The 22924-nt window shown below is 28.6% G+C and overlaps 2 protein-coding genes across 3 annotated transcripts in view; one reads left to right on the forward strand and one right to left on the reverse strand.

Moving 5' to 3' along the window:
- LOC111677301 (insulin receptor substrate 1) overlaps nucleotides 1-22924 on the reverse strand; it is a 348759-nt gene that overhangs the window by 18975 nt on the left and 306860 nt on the right. The window lies entirely within an intron of this gene.
- LOC124418588 lies at nucleotides 14311-16419 on the forward strand. The gene is made up of 2 exons (XM_046945315.1): nucleotides 14311-14536; nucleotides 14591-16419. Exon 2 carries the CDS (start codon nucleotides 14591-14593, stop codon nucleotides 15497-15499), a length of 909 nt encoding a protein of 302 aa, XP_046801271.1. The 5' UTR covers nucleotides 14311-14536; the 3' UTR covers nucleotides 15500-16419.

Raw genomic sequence — 22924 nt, forward strand, 5'->3', positions numbered from 1 at the left:
AAGGTACTTTTTTGTGTATACACGTGGATAAGTAAATAAAAAATATAAACAAAAAAGAAAATACATAAAAAACTCATTGATATATTTGTGAAATATTGAAATATCGAAATAAAAATTAAAATTCTCTTTGAGCACTAAATGTGAAATGTGTTATTGATAACGAATCGAAAAACGAATCGATCTAAGTATTAAGTATTCTTCGAAGTACTTTCTATGAGATGCTGTGATGTAACAAACTTTGAAGATATTACAAATTTAACAAAGAGCAGCAAAACAATAATATGTGATCCATAGGGTATTAATAGACAAATCATAAGACGGTATAACATAACAAACTTTGGCAAATTCGCAAATTTAATGAAAAAGTTTTTATACTAAAAAATTTTAAAATATTCGTTGAGCAGCAAAACTAAAATATGTCATCGATAGGGGATTAACAGACAAATCGAACCATATATTGATTTTTTTCCTGAGTACTTGCCATAAGACGGTATAACGTCTGTACTTGCCATAAGACGGTATAACAAATCGAACCGTATATAGATTTTTTCCTGAGTACTTGCCATAAGACGGTATAACGTAACAAACTTTTGCAAATTGGCAAATTTAATGAAAAAGTTTTTACTAAAAATTTTTTAAATATTCGTTGAGCAGCAAAACCAAAATATGTCATCGATAGGGGATCAATAAATAAATTGAACCGTATATAGAATTTTTTCCTGAGTACTTGCCATAGGACGGTATAACGTAACAAACTTTGGCAAATTGGCAAATTTAATGAAAAAGTTTTTATACTCAAAAATTTTAAAATATTCGTTGAGTAGCAAAACTAAAATATGTGATCGATAGGGAATCAATATACAAATCGAAACGTATATAAATTTTTTTCCTGAGTACTTGCCGATTTGAGCACGGTTCGATTTGTCTATTGATTCTCTATCGATGACATATTTTAGTTTTGCTGCTCAACGAATATTTTAAAATATTTTAGTATAAAATCTTTTATCATTAAATTTGCGAATTTTTCAAAGTTTGTTATGCTCAAAGAGGATTTTAATTTTTATTTCGATATTTCAATATTTCACAAATATATCAATGAGTTTGTTATGGTTCTTTGTTCATTTTTATACCCTACACCACTTTAGTGGGGAGGGTATATTGGGTTTGTGCTGATGTTTGTAACATACAAAAATATTCGTCCTATACCCACCTTAAAGTATACCAATCGGCTTAGAATCATTTTCTAAGTCGATTAAGCTATGTCCGTCCGTCCGTCTGGGTGGCTGGCTGTCCATGTAAACCTTGTGCGCAAGGTACAGGTCGCAATTTTCAAGATAATTGGATGAAATTTGGCACACACGCTTCTTTTGGCCCATGGACGAAGCCTATTGAAAATGGTTAAAATCGGTAAATTATTTCGACTAGCCCCCATACAACCGTACCCCCCAAATAGGGCCTTTTGGCTTATAATTAACTTAAATGATATATTATGTTAACAAAAGTCGACAAAACTTAGTTTTATAGAACTTTAAATGAGACTACCGATATTTGTAATGATCGGGCTTCATTTGACCCTATCCCCCATACAAACTCCCTTTCAGAAAATGACTTAAAGGTCAAAATTCACTTACAAACACTAATAACACTTTTAAATTCTACATAAATAATATTGAAGAAGACTTAACTCCCCCTACCAACATTTTTAAGGATAGGGCCATATTTTGCCCTACTCCCCTTTTGGGCCCTCTTAAAAAATCTATTTTTTTGCAAAAAAAAAGTAAAAATATTCCGAAATAAAGTTAAAAAAACAAACCAAATGCTTTATTTTTTTAAATAATTTAACATACATACTGACTGGTGTAGGGTATCATATGGTTGGCTACGCCCGACTATACATTCATACTTGTTTTTATTTACTTCTCCACGTGTATACACAAAAAAGAATTTAAAATTCTATGCTGTACATTGGTCATATATATCATATATAATCGATTTTGAGTTTTAAGCTTTTTGCAAGTTTTTTTAATTTATATTATATTTTTAAAATAAACAATAATTTAAAAACGTTGATAAAAAATAATTTTAATATTAATATTAGTTTCTGATAACCGTTATAATATAGTTTTTTCAAACACAAGAAATTACTCAACACCCCTTCAATATTTTCTATGATAACCGCCGTTATTAATTTTAGTCGACGCAGGTCTCTAAACACTCACTTTTAATTGCAAGAAAAATAGTCAATTTAAAAAAAATCAAGAGGTGGAGGTGATTGATTTTTTTATATTGTAATTTTCGTGTGAGTATTCAAATCGAGTAGGGATTGGGGCACAAACTCCGGTTTGGGACGCGACTCGGCTTCTTCACGCTTCTCAGCTAACGTATCCTGAAGGCCACGCAAAATATATGCGCATTGCGAGTGGAATTCGTAGAGAGCCTCGGCGAAAGTGCAGAGTTGCGAAACCTGCTCGGTATAATTCTCGAGTCGCGTCCCAAACCGGAGTTTGTGCCCAAATCCCTACTCGATTTGAATTTGGATGGTATGGGCATGACACGGAGAGCTCGGACACACCATCCCATCACAGGGTTACTGGTGCGTCTCCGCTGCCATCGCTCATACGTTCGCCTGCTAAATCGATGGCCACTACACCGTCGCGCCAGCAGATGCAGCACTATTGTCAGGCTTTGTACGATCAAACTACTACTACTATTATAAGTGGTGCCATGTGCAATACTTCAACCAAGGCTTTGTAAACGTTGCTAGATATTCCACTCATTGAAATATTTTTACTATATAAGGTGACGCTTACAGCCGAATGGCGCATATAGGGGTAAAAGCGTCGAAAATGACTCTTAATACAGGGGAGGTTAAAATTAATTTTTTTTTTATTTTTATTGTCATATTTGTTTATTTATTTTTATGTAAAAAAATAAAGTTTGAATTAAAAAGATTTTTTAAGACTATTCTAGAGTCTCTCCGTCTTCCCGCTACTTAATTTTAAATATGTTTGTATGAGTGCAAGTCACAATTTTGAAGATATCATACTAAAATTTGGCACATAAGTTTATATTCCGTTCCGTTTGTAATTTCTATAATATAATTTTCCGACCCTATAAAGTATAAATATTCTGGATCCTTATAGATAGGGGAGTCGATTAAGCCATGTCCGTCTGTCTGTCTGTCCGTCTGGTTGTCTGTCTGTATGTTTTTTGAAATCAGTTTTTAGAGGACCCCAGATATCGGCGAGATCCGAATCTTCAATAATTCTGTTAGACATTCTTTCGGGAAGATTGCTATTTAAAATAAGCAAAATCGGACCATAAATAACGGAGATATTTATGCTAAAATCCGAGACAACCTCTGAAAATTTCATCAAAAATTGAATTTTTTATTCACGCTCAAACAGAAATTGCAAAAAACAAAATACATTATCAAACGGTAAATTTTGTTATTGTACTCTGATTATAAAAACAAGGCAGAGCGAGAGCAGTCGTTATTGGCTAGAAACATTACATTAAGTATGTGGAGCCTGGCTTAAGTTAGAAGCCATAAAAGGAAACATTATATTAAACCTAGGAACATGAAATTAGGTATGTAGATTCGAAATTAGATGAGAACCCAAAAAAAAAAAACGTCAAAGGAGATTTTTTTGTACTTTTTCGTTCTACAAAAGGTACTTTTTGAATTTTTTATAATATTGAACCTAGAAACATGAAATTGAGTATGTAGAGTCGGAACTAGGCGAGAACCGGAAAACGTGAACTTTTTGGTACTTTTTTGTTTTTTAAGAGTACTTTTTGAATTTTATATAATATTGAACCTAAAAATATGAAATTAAGTATGTAGATTCGAAATTAGGTGAGAACACATAAAATATAATTGTTGGTACTTTTTCTTTTTTCAAAAGGTACATTTTGAGTTTTCTATAATAATGAACCCAGAAACATAAAATTAAGTATGTAGAGTCGGAATTATGTGAGAACCGAAAAAGTGAACTTTTTGGTACTTTTCCATTTTTAAAAGGTATTTTTCGAGTTTTCTATAATAATGAACTTAGAAACATGAAATTAAGTATGTAGAGATCGTATTAGATGAGAATAAATCGATGGAAATTTTTGGTACTTTTTTTGATCTGCGAAAGGTACTTTTTGAATTTGCTATAAAACTGAACTTAGAAACATGAAATTAAGTATGAAACATGAAATTAATTAAGTAAGAAAACGTGAACTTATTGGTATATTTTTGATTTTTTTAAAGTACTTTTTGAATTTTCTTTAATATTAAATGTAGAAACATTAAATTAAGTATGTTCAGCCCGAAGTAAGTGATTTTAAAAAAGAGTTTTTGATACCGACTTTTTTTAACACACCATGGAGAAGGGTATATAAGATTCGGCACAGCCGAATATAGAACTCTTGTTTTATATTCAAAATGGTATGTCCATATTTAATGATAGTTTCTATATAAAGTATCTTTCGCACATGGTTTAGTTTGAATTTGTCCATTATTTCTCCCAGTTCACATAAAAATTACAACTGAAATAGACCCACAACATTAATAACTTAAAAATTATACAAATATTTACCCAAAGAAATAACATTTTTAAGCAATTTTTAAATTAATTTAGATTATTTTAATTAAAATTTATTTTTAATTATTGAAAATGGGTAGTAAATTATTTCTGTTATTTTCTTATTCAATGTAATTTAATTCTCACTATCATCATCGAAACTATCATCACTACTTTCTGCAGAGTTATTCTTATTATTCGAGTCATTTGAAAGAATAAGCAGATCCAATACCGCTTTAGGTGGAACAGTTTTTATTACTAACATCACTTTCAACAGTTATAGAATGTCTGAGTACAATATACATTAAAAACATGTGTACCCTTAAAAAATAATTATAAAACTCATAACAAAAACAAAACAGAAAACAAAGCAAATCGAAAACAACAAAATAAACAATGTAATCAATACAAAGTGAGGTCAATAGCTCTGCTAATTACTTTTACTTCGAGCTTAACTGTCAAATGCTTGTATTTGTTGCAGCGAAAAAATACTGCAAACATTAGCTCAATCAATACGACATAAAAATAAATCAATCATAACAAGAAACAAACTGTGTTGTTTTTGTAAATGTTATACTTGTTATAGAACTGTCTCTACCTTGTATTCAGTGTGCTCTGTTAATTGTTTTGTTATAATAATTAAAGTAATACAAGTTAAAACAAAAATATAGAAAATTTATTTTCTTAGTTAGATCTAAAATTGATCTATATGTATATTTAAATGTCTTTTTTAGCACAACAAATTGCACCCCATATATATTTTTTAAAATTTAAAAAACATCACTTTTAATTATAATAATAATAAAATAAATAAATAAAAAACTAAGAAAACTAATGTTAATTTAAATATTTTATGGCTACATTTAAAACAATAACGATGTAAATACCGACAATAAACACGAAAACATAACTAATTCGTTCTCCTGTATTATGATTAGAGGAGCTGGGTACGTTTATTAAAATCATAATGGAGCAAACTTGTGCAGTTTTTTTTCGGAATATTAAACAAGACTATGTGTAGTAATTTTTACACATTTTTCAGAGCTAACAAATCATAACATTTTAAGATGCATTCCATTAAAGTTCAAAAACAGGTTCATTTTAGACTATTAAAAAAAAAAACAAAAAATATTAAGAAAACAAAGAGTTTAATAAAATCTATCAAAATATATTCCCAAGTCAATGAAGTTCCATTTTGAAATTTTTTCTTGTTCAAATTAAACTTGAGAAATTCTTAAAATTAATTTTTTTGTGGTGTTAAAAAATTAAAAAAAAAATTCAACTTTAAAAGCGCATTACAAAAAATTAGTAAAGTTAAAAAAATATTTTTGATGTTAATGATACAAATTTTGTTTAGTTTTATTCGGTACCCAATTTTATCAAAAAAAATTTAAAAACCAATTAATCGCCACTTTTGCGAGATTTGCCCTATCGTGCGGCGAACGTTTAGGCGAACTGGCCAAAAGCAGTTATATGACACATCATCAATGTATATTAAACAAATTGGAAGGTTATACACAATCATAGGACGTGCCTGATCGTATACCAGACACAAAATATGTCGAAAACTTTGAAACGCTGATCCCAGATAGAATGCTTTGGTCAAGCGGAATATTAGAACAAATACCAGTAAGAATCCGTTGTTACACGGATGGTTCTAAATTGGGGGATAAAGAAGGACTGGGGTTCTATATTGAAGACCCAGAAACAGAAATATACCAACGATTACCAAATCATAACACAATCTTCCAAGCAGAAGTATGAGCAATAACGTAATGCGTAAATTGTATTAGAAGGCAATTAGGGCGATATCAGTTGATAGAACTAAATCTGAGATTGTATTTGGTTGCAAGAAAGCTTTAACTAATACTCTCCCAGAGTTTTAGTTTAAGTTTTAAATTTTAAAAATCATAAGTTTTTATTAAAATATCCATTGTTATCAAGATATATACTAGACTTCATTTTAAAAAATAAAATGTTTCCCGTTTTTGTGATATCACATCTTTTTAGAAGGTTTTTATTTCAGTGATTACTATGCTGTCATAATTTGTTCATAATTCCTCCGTCCGCGACATTTTTTACAATGCAGAAACTGATGAATTTGTAGGAAATTATACTCTAATAATTGATTTTATAGGAAAAATCAATAAGAATGAGATTAATTTCACACTTTTATAATGCTTTAAAAGTGCATTTAGTATTATCCAAAGATGTACTTTCTGAAAAAATATTTAAAATTTTTGTGTATAATCAAAGTATGCTTTTTACTGAGACAAATGGTGCAAAAGAAATTTTTTACCATTAACCCTTTAGATGTGATGAGAATTTCAATTTTCAGATTTTAAACTTTAACACGCTATATTTTGAAAACCCCGAAAGGTTTAAGACCCAAAATTTGTATTTTGTCAAGTTTTAGTATATTCGGATATGACGATGTTTTTCATCATTGTTTGATGGGAAATTATTAAACTACAAGCCAACATTATAACCATCATAACTACAAACGGATTACAATAAATTAAAAATTTTATATTTTACACTTATCTTTTTCGGGGCATTAAATATTATATTTACGAATGATGCATCTAAATTCTGTCAAATTAAGTTTATATATCCAAAATTTTCCTGTAGAATAGTATATAGTAAAAAATGTCGCCCAAATAATAAACAAAATAATTACGCCAATATTAGCGCTGTCCTAAAAACTTTCATAAAAAGGTATGATATCATAATTTCAAAAATATTGTGTGAAACCTAATATATACATATGTATTATTATTTAAAAATACTACAATTAAATAAATTCATTGCATTCTTTAAAATTTAATTATCTAAACATAATTTTTTTTTCAAAAAATGTAAAATCGACTTTTGGATTGAAAAGTGTCTACTACATCAAAAAACCATTCGACGCAACAAAAGATGAACTAAAATATGGGTGAGAGAATTCCAAAAGGCCATAAGGAATAATGAAACAGTGGGTAGAATCACGAAGATGCTATGGGGTGACCCTGATGACATCTATATGAAGTTCGGAAATAAATTTCATACTACATAATGCAAAATCGTAATTTTTTCTAACGGCTTATCGATTTTGGTATAAACATCATTGGTATAAGCATTAATTAGCGGTTTTCGTCGACTTGTCTTGTAACACAAGAAACACCGCATTTTCAGCGAAAGAGAAATTTTGATGAAATTTATTTTGCAGTTAACATATCTCTTTTCATCTACAATTAACGACTTTTATCATTTTTAAATTTAAATTAATTATTAACGAAAAAACCGTTAAAATAAAAATCTGTTCTGTTAATTTAAATTTTGTAAAGAATTTATACATTTACATGAATGAACTTTTTTACACTTTTTTAATGCAAAAACGCAGATTTTTGTTGAGAAGTAAACCCCGCGTATCAGTCCACGAAAGGCCTTAAATAAATTTTTTAATGCAAAATACTTACTTCTATATAAAGATTGATTATTGATAAAATTTAGAAATTAAAATTTGTTTATAATGCGAAAATTCGATAAAGTAAAAAATTAAAAATTCGCAATTTTTTGTTTTCGCTCTTTTTTACACTTTTTTAATGCAAAAACGCAGATTTTTGTTGAGAAGTAAACCCCGCGTATCAGTCCACGAAAGGCCTTAAATAAATTTTTTAATGCAAAATACTTACTTCTATATAAAGATTGATTATTGATAAAATTTAGAATTTAAAATTTGTTTATAATGCGAAAATTCGATAAAGTAAAAAATTAAAAATTCGCAATTTTTTGTTTTCGCTCTAGCATCTTTGCATGCTATGATTTCAACATAAAATAAAATTTTAAAGTATTTCGATCACCCGATATTTTGGTTATATTGAAGTTACGCTTTTAGTGTACTTCGCAAAAAAGGCCTTTTTTCTCGAAACTTCCACGTTTGTTTTTCCAATATTTAAGCTTCTCCCGCAGAGATACCTTATAGAGCACATTTTGGAGATATACATCAAACGACGCGTAATTACAATGCCTATGTTTGGTAGATTAAGAATTGTGAGAATTTTAATTTATTTATGCATATATTCGAACGCATTTTTTTAAAATTACATTAAATCCAAAATGGTTGTACTTTTTTTTAGAACGGCTTATATATTTTGCTGTAGACCTAACTAATAGCTATCTAAAAGAATATAATTTTATTAATTTTAATAAACGGGAAGGGTGTACCTTCACTAATTTTTCTTAAAAGAAAAACACTGCGTTTTCTGCAATCGAGAAACTTTTAAGGAAATATTTTTGTGGATAGCCAATAACTGCTTGTTATACCCTCCACCACCATCAGTGGTGATAAAGGGTATATATTAGTTTGTCATTCCGTGTGTAACACTAAGAAATATTCATCTGAAACCATACAAAGTATATATATTCTGGGTCCTTATGAAATTCTGAGTTGATCCGTCTGTCTGTGTAAAATGGTAATGGAAATTAACGAAATTCCGCCAAAAACAAGGCCCCTCCCGAAAATAACTTAAACGCACATAACTCATTTCTAAATGAAGCCGAATATAGCACTCTAACTTGTTTATGATTATCATCTGCTTCCATTTCTGAATTTAAATGAGTATATAATATAAAAACCGTTCAAATGAGAATCTATATGAAGTTCGGAAATAAATTTCATACTACATAATGCAAAATCGTAATTTTTTCTAACGGCTTATCGATTTTGGTATAAACATCATTGGTATAAGCATTAATTAGCGGTTTTCTTCGACTTGTCTTGTAACACAAGAAACACCGCATTTTCAGCGAAAAAGAAATTTTGATGAAATTTATTTTGCAGTTAACATATCTCTTTTCATCTACAATTAACGACTTTTATCATTTTTAAATTTAAATTAATTATTAACGAAAAAACCGTTAAAATAAAAATCTGTTCTGTTAATTTAAATTTTGTAAAGAATTTATACATTTACATGAATGAACTTTTTTACACTTTTTTAATGGAAAAACGCAGATTTTTGTTGTGAAGTAAACCCCGCGTATCAGTCCACGAAAGGCCTTAAATAAATTTTTTAATGCAAAATACTTACTTCTATATAAAGATTGATTATTGATAAAATTTAGAATTTAAAATTTGTTTATAATGCGAAAATTCGATAAAGTAAAAAAATAAAAATTCGCAATTTTTTGTTTTCGCTCTAGCATCTTTGCATGCTATGATTTCAACATAAAATAAAATTTTAAAGTATTTCGATCACCCGATATTTTGGTTATATTGAAGTTACGCTTTTAGTGTACTTCGCAAAAAAGGCCTTTTTTTCTCGAAACTTCCACGTTTGTTTTTCCAATATTTAAGCTTCTCCCGCAGAGATACCTTTTAGAGCACATTTTGGAGATATACATCAAACGACGCGTAATTACAATGCCTACTTTTTCTTATTTATACATTTTGCATAAAATAAGATCTGCAAAGATCCTATCTAAAAAACTGCAAATATTGTAAAATTATATAAATTTGGCTTTAAAACATTGCGACCACATAATTCTTTACTTATAAATTACACAACAATTAAATATGGACTATAGTCATTCAATAATTGTATACAGCTTTCATTCGCAGAATTGACTTTCTAATATCAAAAAGTTGTAAAAAACTTCTTGGTTTCAATCACGTTTTTGACAAATTTTGACTGTGAGTGTATATTTTTCCAACATGGAACTACTGTCGACCACAAAATTTTATGGACGTTTTCTTTTAAGTCTTGTGAAAAAAATGGTCAACACCTAATTTTCAAAATTTTAAATGAAAGAAATATTTAATGCATAAAGTTCATTTCTTAAAAGACTTTTCCATTCTGTTTAAATTTCTATAAATAATAAAAGACAATTTTTCTATGCTTTGATAAATAAGCAACAACAACACTGTGAGTTGGAAAAAATATGTATGTGTGGATGTACATTAGAGTGCTCCAAGCTTGTATAAAGGAGTTGGAAAAAATATGCATGTGTGGATGTACATTAGAGTGCTCCAAGCGTGAGCGTAGCCATGGCTCACGCCAAATTTTATCCCGATCGGATCAGCCGTTTAGAAATGCCCCACTGTGGAACGATCTGTCCCATAGAACAATTCTAGAGGGGGGACCGCCTGTCGGATATTTTTTTCCTTCATACAAGCTTGGAGCACTCTAATGTACATCCACACATGCATATTTTTTCCAACTCACAGTGTTGTTGTTGCTTATTTATCAAAGCATGGAAAAATTGTCTTTTATTATTATAGTATTCGAGTTTAAGTTTTGATGATGAACCCTGCAGATACCTACGACATGTAAAAATTTTAAACTCGTGCCATTCTTTTGCTTTTCATCCAAATACAAAGATTTTTATATTTTCTGAAAGCGCTCGACGGTACTTATCTCTTATAATATCCGAGTTATAGGCATTTAAAAATTTAGTGATACCGGGCGTAATTTTGGACCAAATGGACTCAATTTTTTCTTAGTTAGACAACAAAATTTCAAATAATATACAAAAAATTTCAGATCAATATCATTAACAGATCCAAAAATATACGCTTATAAATTTAAAAATTCAAAAAATTTTAGATTTTTGCCAAAAATATGCCTTAACTCTTTTATTAATAAAATAAAAATTTCTTTAAGAACATATAACAATTTTATAATTTTCTAAAAGGTATCTTTACGCAGAACGCTTTGGCGTAAAAAACTTGTCCTATTTTTTGAAAATGTTGCCACTGCGTCCTTTCGAATATGACCTATTTTTCAAAACTTCAACTTTGGGCGACATGTTCTAAAATCCCAAAGCTGGGATCAGAAAATTGAAAGCAGTTTTGGAAACCTCAATATGTTTTATATTTACTCCAAAAGTATTTTCCCAGCCCTGAAATGTGGACCCTATGGGCAAAAAAGTAAAAATCCTTTTTTTGGGATTTTCATTCCTATTTTTGGGAATTGCGGGATGCCCTTTGACCTTTTCATTTTTTTGCATTTTCTTATTTGAAATGACAAATTTAACAAGTGTTGAAAATTTCATTGAGTTTTGTTAATAAATAAAGATTTTGTCATATATTACATATTTGTTTAATTTCTAAAACTATGATTTATATCAAAATTTTAATAGGGTCGCAGATAGCTACAACAATTTAGTCCATATTTATCCCTTAATATCTTTTTTTAGTTAGATATGGAAATTCTCGATTCTTTACAAACATTTTCAAGCCAATATCTCAATTACATTCAAAAATATGTTCATTTAAACCAGTATCCTTTAATTTCATATTTTAGTATTAAATATGACAGAACATATTTAAATCTTATTTTCTATTTGTTTGCTTATCCTTATAACTGAAAGGTCCTATTATGCTTAAATTTTCAGAAATATATAACTATTTTTTACCTAAATTTTTTCGTCAGATTATTTCGTTCTGTTTTGTTTATGATCATGTAGGTAAAAATATACAGGTAATGATATTTTCGATTCATTCACTAATAAGAAATATCAATGACTGAATTACAGGATATAGTAATATAGTCCTAAATGTTAATAGGTAGACAATTCATAATTTTTTACTTTGGAATACCTGCATCGGAAATGACAAGAATTGGTATATAAGTAAACTTCTCAGATTTTAAGTACAATATTTAATAAATCTACAATGAAGATTACATTAAAGTAGGAAGAATTGTGTTCCGTTTTATGGAGTGTATCTTCAAAAGGGCCAGAAAGAATTGAAGACATTTCAAATTATATAAAAACTACATATAGTAGAAAAGTAGACAAAACAAGCATATCAAAAATTGAAAACTTTTTAAAACTTCTTGATGTAAAAAGTAAGTCTGTGGATGGAAATCAAAAGAAAATTCTATTAAAATTGTGTAGTTGGATGGAAACTACTACGGAAATCTCAACTTACATCACATCAGGAGCGCCTTGCAAGTCATACGAAGACTTATGTTCAAGGTCAAAAAAGAGGGTCACACAAAAACTTTTTTCAATCTCAAATGAGGAAATTGCTGATACATTTAACGAAAAGGAAAACCAACCTATGGATGCCGTACATATTGCAACTATTCTTCCTAATGCATCACCAAAACGACTTAAGCGAATTGTGTAAAGTATACCAACTTCAACATCACAATCAAATTTTACTGAAGAGGAAGCAATAGCGCTTATGTTGGAACTGGGTCTCAGTCGAAATAAGTAACAAATAGTAAGGAAAGCTCTGAATGAAAAAGTATACAATATATTACCATTATACAAGGCTATCCAGGAAAAAAACAAACTATCCTACCATCACCTATTGCTGTTAATGATGTAGAAGCTTGTATTGATATATCATCTTTGCTCGAAAACACAGCATCAAGAATTGTGTCAGACTTTTCAGAAGACCAACTAAGGAAAATTCATAACTGTGATGTAGTCTTAATGTGTAAGTGGGGATGTGACGGTTTATCAGCACATCCAGAATACAAACAAGCTTGTGGAAGTCGGACATTAGCAGACTACAAAAGTGTATTTATGTTATCATTAGTGCCATTACGAATTCGTTCATATTCCCTTAATTCACCATCGTCAAGCATCGGAAATTTATTTGAAGATATATGGATCAATACAACTCCGGTTCAAAAAATTTATGTAGACCCATTGGATTTGAATATATAAAGGAGTCAAAGAAAACAACAAAAGATTTATTGGAATATTTAAAAGATGAAATAAATGTACTAGAGCCCATTTGCCTAAAAATAAAGGAATTCTCTATTAACGTATCATATCAGCTAAGCTTAACAATGATTGATGGAAAGGTCAGCAATGCCATAACAGAAACTTCTTCCTCTTGGAGATGCTCAATATGTAATGAGAAAAAGTCGCAATTCTCAAATATAAACAAAAGCAGAAGTATTAATGAAGAAGTCCACTCTTTCGGAATTTCACTACTTCATGCCAGAATACGATTTTTGGATTACTTTTTACACATAGCATACGACCTCAAATATAGAAGTGTGGCAGAGAATCTTACTAAATCAACAAAAAATAATGAAGAATTGAAAGAACTGAGAGCTGCGGAAAAAAAGCAGAATCCAAGAAGAATTGAAAGTTCAGATGGGATTAAACATCGACAAACCACTTCCAAGTTGCGGTAGTACAAATGACGGTAATACGGCGAGAAGGTTTATTCGTGATTTTGAAATTACTTCAAAGATAACTATAATCGACAAGGAGTTGCTTCGAAGAGTTAACCCTATTTTAATGGCGCTGAATAGTAAACATAAAATTAATGGAAATCGATTTGTGGAATATACATCTGAAATGTCTAAATTACTTGTATCTCTGTATCCATGGAGGGAACTAACACCAACAGTACACAAAGTATTGTGTCATGGTTATATAATAGGGTGATCAACTCGGTTTTAAAACTGGTGGAAAAACCGGTTTTTTGGACTTTACAGCTGTCGGTTTTTTTCAAATGTTGATTTTTCGAATATCGAATAGACCGGTTTTTTGCTTATAAAAACCGGTTTTTTAAGTTTACTATTTTTTTAACATTTAATAAAAAATTGTAAATTTTTGGTTAATATTAACTTTAAAATAATTTTTTACAGTGCATTTTTTATTTTGTTCCATACTTTTCTAATATGGCAACAATGTTATAGAAACAACTATTGACAGTTGTTGATGTGGTAGCACAACTCAACAAAAACAACATAATTTTATTATTGTTTAATACATGTAGACTGTCAAATTCATAACCATCCGTATTTTAATTTTTTATAATTTGACAGTGCTCTTGTTTTAGTTGCTTGAAAAAAATTTCACACCATTCATTGTATGTGTCAAAATAATAAGATGAAGAATTCAAAGCTAAATGTAATTGCGCTCTGGAAAAATTAAAATATAAAGTGTATTAATTTAAACATTGTAAAACTAATAAACACAATTAAAGCAAAAGAGTTTGGAAAGATGTAAGTGACTTTGAATAAAAATTAATATAAAAAAATAAAAATTTACTTTTTTAGATGTCTTCAGAAGTTTGGCAATATTTCGAGCGTTTTGGAAAAGACAAAGCCAAATGCACCAAGTGTCCAAAAATATTAAGCTGTGTTGGTTCCTCAACATCATCCCTTCATAATCATGCCAGGTGTGTCCACAAAATAATTACAACTCCTAAGGTGAAACAAGGAACAGCTGACGAAACTGCAAGTGGTTCTGCTACGGCAAAAAATTCCTTACTAAAATATGCCACAAAAAATGAAACACTTGGTGAAATTTTTGCACGTTGTGTTGCAGAAGACGGCATGTCCGTTAGAGCAGTAAAAAGATCTCGCGTAGTATTATCATATTTGCATTCGAAAAACTTTAGTATGCCCTCCGAGACCACAATATGGGAAAAAATCGACCAATTTTATCAAGTTAAACAGGAAGAACTCAAAAATAAATTTCTGGAAATTAAAAAAAATCATGGCCGATTCTCTATAATTGTGGACGAGTGGACCGACTTGTCGTACTTAAAGTACGTCAATGTCACTGTAAAATGTTTTAATCCCGAGACAAAGACTTTGGAAATATATAACTTGGGATTAAAGGAAATTAACATAAAAGCCAATGCATTTAACTTGGAGCAAGTAATCAAAGCAAAGTTGGGTGAGTATTCGTTAAATTTTGAAAGGGACATCGTGGCATCAACGCACGATGGTGCATCTGTAATGAAAAAATACGGAAATAATATTGCAGTGGAATCCCAACTTTGCATTAACCATGGTATACATCTATGTGTTGTCAAAACAATTTATTCAGAAAAAGATTATGCCATAAGTAATCCTATTTTGAATGAATCAGAAGACGAATATGAGCAAGAAGAAACTGAAGATCATTTTGAAAATCTGTTTATCTTAAATGATGAAAACGTTTCTCTTACAGCCATATAAAAACAGTTATAGAACACCTAAGAAAATGTGTCAAAACGTTTAATAAATCTCCTGAAAAACAAAAAAAATTACAGAGCTATGTAAGAGAAGAGGAAAAAACAGAATTAAAATTAATTCATGATGTGAAACATCGGTGGAACTCATTAGTTAAATGATTTCTCAGTTTTTGCGAATATATAAATGCGTTAATCACGCCCTTCTGGATTTCAACTTACCACCATTTACCGAAAATGAAATACAAATTTTGTCGGAACTTAACAACATTCTAAAGCCATTAGAAATAGCAATGAATCAGCTATCAAAAAATACTACTACCTTAGTGGAAACAGAAGGAATTTTTATATTTTTATTTAAAACTCTATCAAAAGCAAAAAATCAATTATGTCAGGATTTACTTGAATGCTTAAGAATACGTGTAAACGAACGACGCAATAAAGTTTTAAAAACGCTAGTATTATATTTAAGTACTGGAAAATTTCCAAAAAGCGATCATTTTCTTAAATACTCTTCAATAAATGAAACTAAAGAATTTGCTTTTCAACTATTCCATCGTCTATTCAGTGACGAAGATGGATCTTCCTCTGATACTGACGATGACGTATATATGGACAATTCCACCAACAATTTAGAAGAAGATTTAATTAACACAATAAAAAATATTCAAACCCCCAAAAACGACAAAAACTGTAATAGACAAAGCATTGTAAACGACTTTATTTATTTAGATAAGTGTCAGAAAAGGACAGACAAACTTGAAAAATTATACAAAGCTTTGATAACCATATGTCCAACTAGTACTTTAAGTGAAAGAGCTTTTTCGATGTGCAATTTTATAAAAACAAAAGAAAGGAATAGATACTCTCCCAAGCATCTGAATTGTATTTTATTTTTAAGAGATCATTTTAAACAAAGCACATAAATTCCACCTATATTTTTTAAAAATTTCCAATTGAATTTGAGAAATTTTTAAAAGCATTTTATAAGTTTCTTACTAAATTTTAGAATTTTCAAAACATATAAACAAATGGTAATGTCAAATTGAAATTTCTGAAATACAGTTAGAAATATCTCAAATTCATTTAAAAATGTCTGTACTAAAAATGAAAATTCATAATTTATAATTATTATATTCTAAAATACAACTAATGTTATAGATATCTTTGAAAACATGGATCTCATTTTTATTAACTTTTCTTAGTTTTTTATTATAACGATTTGAAACAAATACCAATTAAATGAAATGTTATGTTTAGTTATTGATAACTTATTATATTTTTAAAAATAGTATATTTTATAAAAATATTTAATATTTTTATTTACCTTTGTTTTATTAAATGAAAAGTAAAAACAACTATAAATTAAATGAATTTAAACTAAAAATGTAAATATTTTATAGTATTAATTTTTAAAGTTTTTAATAGGTAAAACAGATTAAAAACAAAAACATTACATAAACTGTTATTGTTTAAGTATTTTTTTAAATAAACTGTTACTTTTTAAGTATCTTTTCTGAATGAATTTTAATAAAAATGTGTTTATTGTTATTGTTTTTATTAAAATAAATTTTTGGAAATTTTTCAAATTATTAAACAAAAAACCGGTTAGCCGTTTTTTTTTGGAATTTTCAAATTTCCAACCGGTTTTTTTCAAATTTCAACTATTCGAACTATTCGAAAACCGGTTTTTGAAATATGTCGAATAATCGATCACCCTATTATATAATAATTGAATTGAATATTCTTCCACTTGGAGAGTTAACAGAAGAAGCCCAGGAAGCGAGGAATTGAGATTTTAAGCATGTTCAACTATTCAGCTCAAGAAAATGCTCCAGGCAATCACAGAATGAAGATATTTTTAATAGTTTACTTCTATCTTCTGATCCTGTTCTTTCAACTATGCGAAAAAGATGGATTTGTTATGAAACTCTATCATCTCAAAACAAGAAAGATTTAAAGGACTTATATTACCTTTGTAATGTGCGATCGAAAATTAAAATCTTATTATTGTTTTAATATCTCTTTCTTCATGAACCTATATACCTAATCACTTATAAAAATTTTTAACGAATGTTAAGAATATTCGTAGAATTTTATGATATTTTTCCTTTAGCAGATCGATTTTATTTATTTTTTGTTAAAAATCTTATTTCTGTAAAAATTTGTTAATATTTGAAAAGTTGTTATGCGTTATCATGAACACTATTATCATTGTATTAAAGTGTTATACCAAATTCTTTTACAAAAATTGCGTTACCAACGTTACATCAAGAATTTTATCATTGGAAACAAACCTAATGAGTAAATGAATTTTGCCTTTTCAAAGCTAAGAAAGTAGACATTTAAATTTCAGATAAGTAAGGATGAGCTATAACATAGTCACCATGATTCTTTTCTTTCAGTTCAGTTCACACAAAAGTTTCCTATAAAAAATTTTTTTTGAAAATTATAAAACTCCATTTTTCGCCATGTGGCATATAGTTTTTGTTATCTTAAAGTTAGATTGAAAAATCTCCATGTTGATAAATTAACAAAAATTTTTCTACTCCTTGGGATAAGTAAGTTGAAGTTTAAAATTAATAAGTCTAAATTATAAACGACTTATTAGCCAAATTACTTCCAATTTCATCAGAAGGTGTTTGAAGAAGAAAATCTTGAGAGGAAGAAATCCATGCAATTTTAGTTGTACTGTCAACCACATTGCCGTTTACTTACTTGGTCAGATTAAGATTAAAGAAAAGGTAACAAAAATTTAAATAACACTTTAAAATGCATAGTAAGAAAAGAACGAATTTTTTTATTCTTAGATGTCCACAGTTTTATGGAGAGTTACGCTCCGAAAATGATAATATAAAAATAAGAAGGTCGTAAAAAGAAGAAGAAACTAAAGAAAACGAGAAACCTAACTGTCCACTTCATTGCAATATTTTACATCATCATTCGAATTTTTAACCTTCAGCTAAATAAGTCAAAAAATAATTCAAGGCAAATAATTAATATTTTCATTTACATAAAAAAAATTAATTTAAATTAAGAAAACAAACGGCAAAGTTATACAAATCGTTAAATAATATAGATAAAAGCAAATTGAGAAAGAGATAAAATTGCTATATATTCAATTGTGTTCCAATCGGTATGTCCCCCAAATAATAAAATATTATTAAGAATACTAAATGCTTAAATTAAATTCATAAAAAACAAACGTGAAATCAAAATATTACTTAATAAATTAAAAAAGTGAAATAAGCATGTTATGGTTTCGGAAATTTATTATTGCAATTGTTAACCTTTTGGTTATGACACCGTGTAATATAACCGGTTAACGAAGTGCTAAAAAAAAATGTATTCAATGGCATGTATCGCAAAGTAGTGAAAGTTTAATGAGTTTTATTTTCATTTTAAAGAAAAATTATTAACAGTATATAAATATAAAAACCAAATTTAAATGAATTATGTAACGAAATTCATTTGTTTTTAACCAATTGCCATCTACTGTGAAAAAAATGTGTACAAGCAATTACAAAAATTTCTTTTTGAAGAAAGAAAAAAAAAATAAGATAAAAAAAGAGAGAAAAATCGACAACAAAAAAACATAAAGAAAACTAAAAACATATTACAAAGTGAAAAAAATAATACATGTAATAACACAAAATAAATGAATAAATACAAAAGAAATATTCAAAAATCACTGATCATTGTCTAAATACGTCATCATCCGTTACTGCGAGCAGAACATTGGAAGGCCTTTCCACGCTGCTGCACGTAAGTTAAATTCTTTTATTATGATTACAATTGTTCAATTCACAATCAAGTTGTATATTGTACCTACTAAAGTTTAGTAACAGTGATTGTGAAGTCATAAGTTTATGTTCACAATGAAAAAAAAAAAACAAAACAAACAATGTCAAAAAATAAAAAAATCAAATTAAACTAATTAAGCGGGCAAAATAAATCAAATTAATTTCTTTTTATTTAAAATTCTATTATTTTCATTATTCCACATTTTAAACTAATAAATAAACAGTTTCTAAACTTTATTTTTGTTTTGGCAAACAGCTGTTTGTTTGTAATTTCTGTGTTACCACTTTATCGTTTTTTATGCCAAAATCGATTGAATTTTTTATTTATATGCTGAAATAAACAATTGACAACACTAAACTTTCTTACGACATTAGAAAAACATATGAAAAATTGTCGTAAGAGTTGTATAGAGCTTTTGCATAGAAAATGCCAACAACATTGTTATGACTATTGTAGCAGCTGCTGACATACAACGCTACAACATCGATTGTGAATTGAACAAATATTCTTTTGTTTTGTTATATTCATAGGTATCAGTTCAACAATTAACCGAAAAATAATAACTATTATTTTTTCAAAATAAATAAGACTGAAAAAAACAAAAAGAAAATTTAACCAAAGTTGAACTGATACACGATTAATTGTTATCTCCATCAAATTTGTTCTTTGTTTCAATTGTCTGAATTGACAAATAGCAAATTGGAGAATTTTTTTCAATTGCTCCATTGCTTAGAAGAAAAAATAACAAATTTGATCTAAACAACAGTAAAAGAAATACCCTATTCTCCATGTTTGTACACAATTTTTTTTTCGGTATAATTACTCATTTATGTATCAGATTTTTTAAACTTCTTTACTACTCGCGTGTAATAATAAAAAAAGTGTTTCCAATTGCAATAATACAATTTAAAAAAATGAAATATAATATTAAAATTAGGAAAATTTAGTTTTTATTTTGTTTAAATATTTTGAAAAAATTTTACAATTTGCAAATTAAAAATTCTAAAAACTTATAAAAACCATTTTGTTAAATATTTTCCTATAGTTTGTATTCTTTATTTTAATTTGTTATATTTAATCCTTAAAATAGAGTCTAGGGAATAATAATTTTCCAATTTATAAACTTAATAATCATGTTGGACACTTTTAATTTTTTCATTAATAAATTTAATTATGACTGAATAAATTTCATCACGACTTTTCCTTGAGGCAGTGAAGTCTAACTTTCGAATTTGGGTTCTCCAAAATAAAAGATCACTAGGATGAACAAGGATGGGTGGGTTAAGACATGGGGATCAACTATCTATTCCCCATATGTATACACAAACTAAATACCAATTAGAGTACATCAGCAGCATATTTTCATTAAATTCAAACATAACTGTTATTAGTTTACAGGTTCTTTAATTCTTGGTAGTATTTGTTATCTAGGGACTCTGGAATAATAATGGGTAATGGTGTGGTTTGGTTGACGAGGTCAATTATCTCCCCCCCAACCACTGAGCAAAGCTGTCAGACAAGGGTCCCGCAGACCAGTCGTCAACCAGACATTAGTTTCCATCGGTAGATACTTTTGTAGGCTTCATTGTTTTACAGTTTGTACCAAATCATATTACAGCCATTACACCTTCTGGATATGTATACCGATATGACAGATTATTTTATAGAAAATAAGTAGTGTTAGGAATTAATTGTATTATGTATTATGTTTAAGATAAATTATTATGTATTATGTTTAAGATAAACAGTTAAAATAAAAAAAAAAGCTATTATACTAACTGATGATATTGTATTTAATTGTGTTTTATATTTCGGTGGGCGGGAAAGGTGGTTTGTGTGGGGTGATTTAGGTGCTGTTATGCGTGGCTCATAATAAAATTATATATTTTTTTTATTGTATATAAAATGTTATAGTCTTTAATAAAATAATTAACTAAATAGTTTTTAAAAATTGTCCAAATATTTTATTCAACACCAAATGTATGTATGTAATATGAAAAAGATGAAATTAAAGGACACAGGTTTAAATGGACATATTTTTGAATGTAATTGAGATATTGGCTTGAAATTTTTTGTTAAGAGTCGAGAATTTTCATATCTAACTAAAAAATGATATTAAGGGATAAATATGGACTAAATTGTTGTAGCTATCTGCGACCCTATTAAAATTTTGATATAAATAATAGTTTTAAAAATTTAACAAATATGTTATATAAGACAAAATCTTTATTTATGAACAAAACTCAATGAAATTTTCACGCTTGTTAAATTTGTCATTTCAAATAAGAAAAAAATTGAAAAGGTCAAAGGGCATCTCGCAATTCCCAAAAATAGGAATGAAAGTCCCAAAAATGGGATTTTTTACATTTATTCCCATAGGGTCCATATTTTTTCAGGGATGGGAAAATACTTTTGGAGTAAATATAAAACATATTGAGGTTTCCAAAACTGCTTTCAGTTCTCTGATCACAGCTTTGGGATTTTAGAACATGTCGCCCAAAGTTGAAGTTTTAATAAAAAATAGGTCATATTCGGAAGCACGCAGTGGCAACATTTTAAAAAAATAGGACAAGTTTTTTACGCCAAAGCGTAAAACGTAAAGATACCTTTTATAAAACTATAAAATTGTTATATGTTCTTAAAGAAAATTTTATTTAATTAATAAAAGAGTTAAGACGAATTTTTGGCAAAAAACGGCAAAAATCTAAAATTTTTTGAATTTTTAAATTAAAAAACGTATATTTTTGGATCTGTAAATGATATTGATCTGAATTTTGTTTATATTATTGGAAATTTTGTTGTCTAACTAACAATTGAGTCCTTTTGGTTCAAAATTACGCCCGGTATTAAAAAAAGGCGGACCAAGGTATGGTAAATTTTGTATCACTAAATTTTTAAATGCCTATAACTCGGATATTTTTTAATGCCTATAACTCGGATATTATAAGAGATAAGTAGTATGCTTTTTAAAGTTCGAACGCTTTCAAAAAATATAAAAATCTTTGTATTTGGATGAAAAACAAAAAATGGCACGAGTTTAAAAATTTTACATGTCGTAGGTACCCTACTTTGACCTGGGGCATCTGCAGGGTTCATCTTCAAAACTTAAACTCGAATACTTCTTGGCTACGCTCACGCTAAATTTTATCTCGATCAGATCAGCTGTTTAGAAATGCCATATTTATTTCCAAAAAATTTCGATTCTGCCCCACTGTGCGTTCCCCTTCTGGAATTGTGCTATGGCTTGTAAAACTATGTCAGCAAATAATTAGGTTGATAGAATTCTTTTGTCACATTTCAAATTTATGTGCTGTGAGACACGTTAATGTTCTGGGGAATTTACAATAACTTTAAAAGTTTTCAAGCAATTTTTGTGTTTTATATCTTTCTGAAATGTCTATTCTGTGCACATTCCGTTTCCTTTACTATAAAGTTCACTTGTAAATGCACTTAGAAACTTTAGAGCTGTTGTGGCACCTGTTAACGTTATCCTATCGGCCTAATTTTTTGTATGAAATAGAGAACAATTCTAGAGGGGGCGGACAAAATATTTTTTAATATAAATATAATATAATAATATTTTTAAATATACTATGGTGAAGGGTATATAAGATTCGGAACAGCCGAA

Source organism: Lucilia cuprina, chromosome 2, assembly GCF_022045245.1.
Source record: "Lucilia cuprina isolate Lc7/37 chromosome 2, ASM2204524v1, whole genome shotgun sequence".
In the NCBI taxonomy this organism is placed as follows: Eukaryota; Metazoa; Arthropoda; class Insecta; order Diptera; family Calliphoridae; genus Lucilia; species Lucilia cuprina.

What these genes read in the sequence shown, in the direction of transcription:
- LOC124418588 (XM_046945315.1), top strand. Translation starts at nt 14,591, where the DNA reads ATGTCTTCAGAAGTTTGGCAATATTTCGAGCGTTTTGGAAAAGACAAA.